This window comes from Cotesia typhae, unplaced genomic scaffold (genome assembly GCF_013202065.1).
Source record: "Cotesia typhae breed Kobodo isofemale line unplaced genomic scaffold, CoteBio_Ctyphae scaffold_45, whole genome shotgun sequence".
NCBI lineage: Eukaryota > Metazoa > Arthropoda > Insecta > Hymenoptera > Braconidae > Cotesia > Cotesia typhae.
The window spans coordinates 1,399,432-1,410,066 of record NW_027423777.1 but is presented as its reverse complement, the minus strand read 5'-3'; the positions used below and the strand labels follow the sequence as shown (position 1 = coordinate 1,410,066).

The window sequence follows — 10,635 nt, the reverse complement described above, 5'->3', positions numbered from 1 at the left end:
TTTTAACACTCTTTTTGACGGAATGACGCAAAATTTTGAACTATGTGTTATATTTAGTAAATTAAATGATTTGCAATAAATTCTTAAGGCAAAAAATACTTCTCTAGACAATATTTATACATTTCTTCAATGTAGTATTTTCAATACTAAGCTAGAATTATTAATTCACTCTCAAAGATATTGTTTTTCTTCAATTACTTGATTTTATACGCATCAGAATTTTTTTTTATCTATCATACTTAATCATAAATTATTTATACAGTAAATTAATCAAATATTAAAATCCATTATTGGTTTATCAATGTCATTAAAGTTTATATAAAACTATTGATTCAATATTTCGCATAACTATTTATAACTCTTATAAAATTTTTTTGCACGATTAAATTTTTAAATAAAGAATATGTATCGAACAAAGTTGAAGAAATTTTTTTAATTTAAAACCATGTAATATCTTCAGAGATTAATTTGAAGTTAATATTCACAATTAACTTTTTGCTGTCCAAGAAATTTTATTAAAAGATCAAACTTATTTTCATTTCAAATTAACACGCATCAAACACTTGTTGAGAATGATCAGCAAGGTCGATCGTTCCCGGAAGAAGTTTAACGATTAAATGAAAAAAAAAAAAAATATTTATAAGCATATAATACTGCTTTTTATTGAATTTATTCATCAATTCTTAATTGCTAGGTTCTAAATGCACGCATCAATTATTTTTTTTTATTTTCCTACACGGTAATACTTATGATGCAGCGGAAATGTCCACTTGATAGACTTATTATGAGACAAAAAGAAACGCAAATCTTATAATTATCCTGCAAATCGTTGAAATGCGTATAATAGGCGAAGAATAAATTAGTGGAATTTATATAAAAGCCGACACTTTGTACCGATTACGAATAGTGTGTCGTAGGCCTCAGGAAGCTGCGAATAAATTTATTGAGACCGTATATTGATACAACCAACGATGGGGTGGAAATTGAGATATTTATACAACTTGATATTATTTAGTTTCGTTGTAAAAATCATAGAAAGTGCCAACTTGCCTGTTGATTCAGTGGATAGACCGATTGTACAGGTTCAACAAGGGCAATTGCAAGGTATTCAAGAGAAGAATATCTATGGCAATAACTTTTATGTATTCCGTGGTATTCCGTACGCGAAACCACCCCTCGGGGCGTTGAGATTCAAAGACTCAGAACCAGCAGAGCCATGGACTGGTGTCAGAGATGCCAAAAAGTTTGGTAATGTGTGTGCGCAACAAGACCTTCTCACGCGACAGATGATGGGAAAGGAAGATTGTCTGTTTCTTAACGTCTACACAACCAATTTAAAGCCCAAGGAACCAATGGCTGTGCTCGTTTGGATCCATGGAGGTGCTTTTTTCTTCGGTTCAGGAAACGATGACATTTATAGTCCGGATTATTTTGTTGAGAAAGATGTCGTTATAGTTACCATAAATTACCGACTTGGAATTATAGGTAAATTATTTAATATTATTTGATTATTAAATATTATCATAAATAACAGCCATTTTTTTAATAATTTGAATTTCGTTGAGTAGCTATTGTTATTTTTAGTTAAAATCTACATTTTTTTGCTCAACTCATGATGCGAACCCACCTTCAGAAAATTTTTATGAATTTTTCAGCTTGTTTTACTTTTTTTGACCTTTTGGTACGTTTATAATATTAATTTTTTGTGTCTATCAAAATTAAAAAATTGAGAAGTGAAATTAAACTTGATATATTTTGTTTTAATCATCATCAGCTGGCTCTCTCGCTTCTATACTCATATCTTAGGGTAGTAATAATTTTCTATAATTTTTTATAATGATCCTAAAAGTATGTACAACTTAGATTTAATTTATTAAAGGGATTTATTATTAATTTAATTGATTAAAATTTGAATCATATAATATAATATTATGTTTTATATACACAGAAAAAAAAATTTTGAATCAAGTAAATAATTTTGAAGAACAGTCTAAATTTAAGTTTAAAAACGTTAAAAAAAAATTTCGTAATTTAATTTTTTTTCACTGTCTAAATATTAAAAAATCTTAATCAATAATATAATTTATTAAAAATTGATTTTTCTATCAATTATTTAATTAAAAATTCCATCAATAATTTCAAAATTAAATTTATTAACTGAAAAAATTTTTCTTCTTAATCTGAGAAGAAAAATTCTTAAACTAAGAAATTTTTATTGGTTTAAGTGAATTTTTTTTTTATTCAAGAATTTTTCGTCTTTATTCAAGACAAAGAATTTCTTCAAAATTATTTTCTTGATACAAAAATTTTTCTTTTGATTCAAGTTTTTTTTTTTTTTTTTTTTTTTTTCCAGTGTAGAATGATTAAAAAAATTTTTTTGCTGCTTTGCCAATATTATTAATTTATTATAAACAATTTTATTGAGTAACCCTGTCATTGGCTTATGCCTTTTGGGTTTTAATTAAGGGAAAATAAAATTTAAAAAAATTCGCAATTAAATTTTATGAATAAAAATTTTCCTTGATGATAATTTTTCCAACGGCGATTACGACCAAGATTTGTGGTGATACCGTGGCCACCAAAGTGTTATTATAATTATTATTATTATGAGAGAACGAATAAGAGAAAAGTATAACTTGTATATATTTTTTATGATTTATATAATACAAAAATTCTAGAACCCGTTTAACTGGAAAATATTAAGTTTTTAAAGTCTAATCAGCTCATTTTACCTCTCAAACACTGTGTGTTGAAAATATTGAGGGCCCATTTTGCTCCCAAATATTTTTGTATATTGAAAATTTTAGGGGGCCCATTTTGCCCCTGCCCCTCTTTCTCTATTTACTTAATTATTAGAAAAAAAAGCTTATTATTGAACTTTAAGTTAATTTTAAATATAAATTTACGATTAAACATTAAAATAAAAATGAATATAAAATTTTTAATGAAAAATTTTAGTTGTAAAAAATTTTTCATTTCTTCAACTGATCATTTATATAAATAAAAATTTCTTGATTAAATTAAAAGTAGAAATTAATAAATTTCAGGTTTTCTGAACTTGGACGTTGAAGAAGCACCAGGTAATCAAGGATTGAAGGATCAAGTAATGGCATTGAAATGGGTACAACAAAATATTGCACAATTTGGTGGTGATCCAAATAAAGTTACAATTTTCGGTGAAAGCGCTGGTTCAGCTTCTGTTCATTACTTAACAATTTCTCCATTAACTCAAGGTCCAAAATAATTAATGTATTTATTGTGTAATTTTTCACAAATAATAACGATTTTTTTTTTTTTTGTTTAGGATTGTTTCATCGAGCTATCTTACAATCTGGAGTAGCAACAGCTCCATGGGCAAAAGTATTGTCACCTTCCATGAAAAAAAAAGTAGAAGAAATAGCCGAAACACTTGGAAACAAAACTACTGATACTAAACAACTTATTGAATTTTTACAAAGTGCTGACCCATACAGTATAATTGAAGCTGAAAAACCTCTGAGGACTTGGTCGGTACGTAATATTTGTACAATACAATGCATTGTTGTATTTATGGCCATAAGAAATTAAAAAATTCAGTTAGCAGAAAAATTTTCTAAAAAATATTTTATTTCTTAGTTATTCTTTATTTTCAATTCGTCAAAATTAAAAACTCTTGTAATAAATTATCGAAAAAAAAATTTTTTACGGTCAAAAAAGAAGACTGCAACTAAGTAATTATCTAAATTATAACTTTATAGACTGAGAGACAAACTTTCTTTCGAAAAAAATGGGCATTTTTATTAAAAAATTAATTTTCAAGAATTTTATTTTTTAGCGAAGAAATCAAAACATTTCTTGATGTAAATTTTCGAATAGTTAACTTGTAAATTTTTATCTAAACTTATTCTTTTCGAAATCTAGAAAACTTTTTTTCTAATACAAGAAAGTTACGGCACAAAAAAAAAATTTACTTGAATCAAGTAAATAATTATGAAGAATTTCATCTTCTTGATTTGAATAGAAAAATTCTTAAATTAAAAAATTTTTCTTGGTTTAAGTAAATTTTACTTAATTCAAGAATTTTTGATCTTGATTGAAGACAATTGAACTCTTCAAAATTATTTTCTTGGTTCAAAAATTTTTCTCTTGATTCAAGTTAGTTTTTTTTTTCAGTGTGTGAGAAAAACTTTAATTTCTTCAGCTAAAAAATAGAATTTTTTAAAATTTTCAACAAATTAACTTCTTGCCTCAACAATGCTAATTTTTTTCTTAGCTTCAGTTAAAAAAATACTACCTTGCCTCAAATAAATTTTTCTTCTCTAATTTTTCATGTTTTTTAAGACATAATTTTATTCATAGAATTATTGGGAATTTATGAATCCGTTCATTCCATCAGTAGACTCCAAATCAAAAACTCCATTTTTAAGTATTCCGGTAGACGAAGCAATAAAGTCTGGTATCAAAGTACCCCATATCATCGGCTACAACAATGATGAAGCAATTATTTTCGTAACAGGTAAATTATACCAGCTTTTAACTAGCATTTGAATATTTTAATAAAAATTAGAGATAACCCGTGTAAAAAAAAATTGTCCTAAAAGAGTCATAAGCTTAGGATCCTAAACGTGACATTATTTAGGACATTTTTATGACAAATTTATGACACCAAACCTAAATGAAATTTTGATTTTATAAAAATATTGTCGCAATTACTCAGAGAAAAAATATTGTAAAAAGTACTTTTATGACAATTTTAGGATACTTTTATGTAAAATATAAGAATAATATTATGACAATTTTAGGACACTTTTATGAATTTTAGTACACTTTTATGACGACTTTAGGATATTTTTATGATAATTTTAGGACACTATTATGAATTTGTAACAGTTTTGCCTGTTCAGGTTAGCCCCTAATCAATTTTATAAATAATTAAACAAAACTAACAATAATAAAAATTATCAGGGCGCCACCAGGATTATTTATCACGGTTCCTGGAACCGGTCCAGAGCTGAGAAAACTTATCTTAGGGTAGAGAGAGTGGAGGAAGGTGCTGTTGAATAATAAAAATTTAATTAACAAAATTGATCAATATTTATTAACAATTAGAATTTAACAAACTTAACAAATTTAAGCGCTCACTCACACACTTATAATCTAACGAAGCGGAGAATAACTGCGAAATAAACGATATTTACAAACGAACCTCCCAACGACGATACGATGACTAGACGGGCTTTTTTGAACGAACGGTCTCCCACACCTGCGTAAAACTAAATGGGCTTTTTTTAGTGTCATTAATTTTAATCTAATTCTTTCACGGACCTAATCCCCAAAATTTACTTAATTCACACGTGTCAAAAAAATAATTTTATAATATAATAATTTCGATAAAAATTCCTAATATAACCTTCTTAATAAATTTTTCGATCGGTATTGTTTTTCAATAATAAATTCTTACTATAATATTCTTAACAATTAATACTTAATAATTTTCCGATGTATCTTATTTTCAATAATAAATTCTAAATATAACAATCTTAATAATTTTCTACTCTATAATATTCTCAATTAATAATTTTCTTAATATAAAACATTCTTAGTAATTAATTCTTAATATAAAATATTATCAACAATTTTCTGATTGTTTTATCAATTATAAAAATTCGACACGAGTCGAAATAGTCAAATTTTACTTGCTAGAACATTCGCCAGTCGAGGCTTGCTTGACCTTGGGTATTGGAATTTATGCGACACACAACTGACGCTTGACGAAAATTCCACGAATAAAATCTATCGATTTTTCTAAATGACAAAAATTAATCAATTTTACTCAGTTAATTATTGAAAAGTTAATTTAATGAATTTTCTTAGATGTTAGTTAATTGATTGAAAACTTTTAGATATTAAAACTTTCCTGCAAGGTCGATTGAGTGATCCTCGGGTATAAACCCCCATGAAAATCACTAAATCCAAAACTAGCAAATGTTTCACTATTAATCTATTGAATTAAATTTTCGTCGATTAACGATCCAATTGATAAATAATTAGGAGAAGTAACTGGGCATTGGATAAACCGCGGTCCACTTCCTTCCCACAGAGCAATAACTGACACCTTGACGAACAAAACGATGATCTAACTCACTCGTTGAGGATGAAGTCCTAGTTGTAGTTGGCTTCCTTCGTCTCGTCAGTACTCTCGGGAACGGTCCTTTTTGATCTCCGTGGCACTCAGTCTGGCGGTCACACTACTTCTCCCTTTTCCACTGCACGGCTCACCTATTTTAACCTAAACTCACCCCCTCCTATTCTCCCTTTAGGCCCGAAGATCGAGACGCGCCAGTGCTATGTCGAATAATTATCGATATCCGGTGACTTATCGATTAAGGGTAATTTTACCCTGTTACAAATTTTAGGACACTTTTATGATAATTTTAGGACAATTTTATGATAATTTTAGGATACTTTTATGACAATTTTAAAATACTTTCATGAAAATTTTCGAACATTTTTAAGAAAATTTTAGCATACTTCTATGACAATTTTGTGACTACTTTAGGATACTTTTATGACAATTTTAGGACACTTTTATGACAATTTTAGGACACTTTTATGACTACTTTAGGATACTTTTATGACAATTTTAGGATACTATTATGAATTTTAGTATACTTTCATGACGACTGTAGGATACTTCTATGACAATTTTAGGACACTATTATGAATTTTAGGACACTTTTATAATAATTTTAGGATACTTTTATGATAATTTTAAAAAACTTTTATGAAAATTTTAGGACATTTTTAAGACAATTTTAGGATACTTCTATGACTACTTTAGAGTACTTTGATGACAATTTTAGGATACTTTTATGACAATTTTAGGACAATTTTAGGATACTTTTAGGACAATTTTAGGATAATTTTTTTTTACACGGGAATTCAATATTGTTAAAACAATAACTTTTTTTAATTTCCTTTAAAAATTTCTGTTTAGCTATTGAAGACGATCAATTCGCTCAAATAGATTCTGATCACGATAAATATTTGATACATGAACACACAAAGCGATTTCTTCATAACCAAAACATATCCGTGAGTGACATTAAAAACTTTTTCATGGAGGATAAGAAAGTCTCATTGGAAAATATTAAAGAGTACGTAAATTTACTAAGTGCAGCGTATTTTGTAATGGATATCCAGGAGGTAGTTAAAATTCAAGCTTCAATTCCTGACGTACCATCTTACTTGTATAAATTCGATTATTACGCAAAAGATACTTCGCTAGTACAAATAATTTTTGCATCCAGCATACCAGGTACTATCTCTAACAATCTCTAACAAAAACATTATAATAATTGATAAATAATTATTAGAATTATTAATTTAGGTACAAGTCACGCTGAAGAATTGTTCTCTATTTTTTATCCTAAAATGTTGAAGTTCCTACAATTGAGACCGCCGGCTCCGAATTCGACTTTACATTTAATCCAACAAAGATTCGTTAATTTGTGGACGAATTTTGCTAAGACTGGGTAATTATATTATTAAAAAATTTTAATTAATTTTGTATTTATAATCAGTTAATTGGTTAATAATAATGATTTTATTACAGAAATCCAAATTCAGAACGATCAGAAGTGTTGTCAGTTGAATGGATGCCAATTGATGATCCTAAAGAATACAATTGTTTAAAAATATCTGAAGATCTTAGTATGACTAAAAAAACTAATATTTTGTATAAAATGCAACAAAAAAAGAGCCAAAATTAGTACTCAGTGCTGTAAAAAATAAAAATACGCTTATTGAAAAAAGTTTTCCTGACAAAAAAACATATATTCTTGATAATTATCGAGAATATATTTTCTGCTCTGAAGAATTGATCGAATAATTCTTAGTTAATTCAAATGAAGTTACTTGTATGTTTTCAATAAAATTTAATCAATTTACTAAATTCATAAGGGAATTCGATAGCTTAGAGCCCTTAAATTTGGCGAGTTTTTATGAATTTGTTTCTTAATTAACATGATCAAAAATTTTTAAACTTTAGAAAAATAATACATCACTTCAAAAGTGGACAAAAATATTTAAAAAAAAAAAAAAGAAATTTTTATAGTAGTCAAAAAAATGTATCTCGACTTTACACGCATTATTAATTTTTTTATACCTTCCATACTCTATAATAAATAATTTATATAGTAAATTATTTGAGAATTAATTCCAATTATTAGTTTGTCAATGTCATTGAAATTTATAGAAAATTATTAATTCAACATCTTGCGTAACTATTGATTACTCGTGTAAAACAATTCTGTATGATTAAATTTCTAAATGAAGAATATTATATGATAAAAACAGAAAAACATTGTTATTATAAAAAAAGAAGAACTCAGTACTTTATTTATTTTTACTAATTTTTTTTTAACATTTTTTTTAGCATTAAAAATTTCGATGGATTAGAAACTCATTATTTATCTCTATAAAAATAATATATAAATTAAATAAAGATTTTTTCAGTAATTACAATAATTTTATTATTCAGAAGTTCAAATCAAGAATCATCTTCATCAGAATTAATTTCGATAAAATGGAAATTAAAGACTAATAATAGTCTTATAGAATATCCGTATTTAGAGATATCTGATGACTTTTTAAAGTCATTGGACAATCGAATATTTTGCATGAAATAAAACAAAAAAAAAAAATTCGAATTAGTACTTTCGATACTCGAAGAAAAAAAAAATACGTTTATTAAGAAAATTTTTGCAGGCACAAGAACATATTTTATGTTCTAAAGAACTGAACGAATTTATTAAAATGAAGCTATTCATAAGGTCGTAATGAAATTTAATTAATTTAATGGTCAAGAAATCCTTGTCTGGATAATATTTATATATTCTCTCAATGTAATTATTATTAGTACCAAAATAAAGTAGAATTTTTCATATGCTTTCAAAGACTTTATTTTTCTTCAATTACATGACTTTATGCGTGTCATAAATTTGTTTTTATCTTCCTACATTTATGTCAACCATTAGTTTGTCAATGTCATTAAAATTCTTATAAAACTATTTATTCAATATCTTGCGTAACTATTTATTACTTTTTTTAGTAATTCCAAGAAATTTACACAGAAAAAAAAATTTCTTGAACCAAGAAAATTATAAGGAAGACTGAAGTTATTTTGGAGCAAGAAGAAATTTTCTTGGCTTAAAAAAATTTAACTTCGTTAAAAAAATTTTAACTTCATCCAAGAAATTTTCAGTCTTCCTTAAGATTTTCTTGATTTAAGAAAATTTACGCTTGACTCAAGACTTTTTCTTTCTGTGTACTTCTATTTGTACTGCTGAATTGCTTTTCGTTAGTTACATAAATTCTAATAAGTCGACTATTGATTTTTCTACACATGAATACATATACGTCTTAGTTCATCTAAAATTACCGAAATCAAATTAATCATTAAGGATTAAAACTGATTTTCTAAGGCTGATATTTGTAACTATTCTTAAAAAATTGTTTACTTCAATTAAAATACAAATAATAAATTTACGTAAACAATCCTTCTTTTATTACTGATTTTTAAATAAAGCAAACAGTGTAATAAAATCATTTCATGTTATGTCATTAAATAAAAATTGCTTGCCAATAAATACCAGAAATGTAAAAATATTTTAATAATTTTAACAACAAAATCTATGTATACATTATAACCCAATGACATATTTTTCTGAAAAAATGATAAAATATAAATTATTGATAAAGCAATAAATGTCAATTTAAGAAACAGTAATTAAATATATCAAAAAATTGATTGTTTCTGCCCGGGTTCGAACCGGGGACCTTGTGCGTGTGAAGCACACGTGATAACCACTACACTACAGAAACGTGAGTGAAATTTATCTAGTACTTTATGTTAAAAGATTTTGTACTGGGACGGAGTTATGCTCATGATTCATTCTTTTGAAGAATACTTTCATTAATATTTTAATTATTAAATACCTCGTTAATACTTTAATTAATATTTAAATGAAATAAATAAATTTTTCTCGTGTAGATTGTTTATTTTTGTATTTACTTTTTATATATTAAAATTGATTTTTCTATTTTTTTCATTAGTAATATTTTGATTAAACTTGAAGGCAGTAAAAATAATAATAGGGGAGGGTGGGGCAAGACGGACCACCTAAGCTGGTTTTTATTTTTTGTGGCTTTCTACTATCAAGTGGATTTACTCTCGTCCAACTTTGACGCAATTCACCGGAATTTTCCCAGAGTTCTAAAAAAAAAATTTTTTTTTTGGGGCAAGACGGCCTTATTTTAAAGATTTTTTTAGCCGGATTAAAACAAAAAAAAACAGTAAGAATAGTGAGAAAATTTTCAATCAGTCACCATATTTTTAAAAATAAAAATTTTTTGAATTCCGTATGTGCGACGATAACTACATCCTTACTGATTAAAAAGCAATTAGGGTTTCTATTTTCAGATGATCCGTTTTTGAGTTATCGAACCGACCATGGAGAGGGAAATTTTTTCTAGTGGTCCACGAGATTGTACCCTCAACAAAATAAATAAAATTCGATCCTAAAATTCCTTTATTTTCCCTGTCAAAAAAATTCCCGAAAATCACCTCTTTTTTTTTATCGTCACAGTGGTGTT

The 10,635-nt window shown here is 26.6% G+C and overlaps 1 protein-coding gene and 1 non-coding gene across 2 annotated transcripts; one reads left to right on the top strand and one right to left on the bottom strand.

Annotated features, from left to right (window-relative positions):
* Positions 1 to 909: 909 nt before the first annotated feature.
* LOC141536906 (esterase FE4-like) lies at positions 910 to 8,936 on the top strand. The gene is made up of 7 exons (XM_074257697.1): positions 910 to 1,485; positions 3,048 to 3,233; positions 3,305 to 3,510; positions 4,339 to 4,495; positions 6,977 to 7,297; positions 7,370 to 7,514; positions 7,595 to 8,936. Exons 1-7 carry the CDS (start codon positions 972 to 974, stop codon positions 7,749 to 7,751), a joined length of 1,686 nt encoding a protein of 561 aa, XP_074113798.1. The 5' UTR covers positions 910 to 971; the 3' UTR covers positions 7,752 to 8,936.
* Positions 8,937 to 9,791: 855 nt separating this feature from the next.
* Trnav-cac (transfer RNA valine (anticodon CAC)) lies at positions 9,792 to 9,864 on the bottom strand. Its single transcript has one exon. It is a non-coding gene; the product is annotated as a tRNA-Val (tRNA).
* Between the last annotated feature and the right edge of the window lie 771 nt (positions 9,865 to 10,635).

Coding starts and splice junctions, on each gene's coding strand:
- LOC141536906 (XM_074257697.1), top strand. CDS start 972: ATGGGGTGGAAATTGAGATATTTATACAACTTGATATTATTTAGTTTC. Junction 3,234..3,304: donor AATTTCTCCATTAACTCAAG/GTCCAAAATAAT, acceptor TTTTTTGTTTAG/GATTGTTTCATCGAGCTATC. Junction 4,496..6,976: donor AGCAATTATTTTCGTAACAG/GTAAATTATACC, acceptor ATTTCTGTTTAG/CTATTGAAGACGATCAATTC.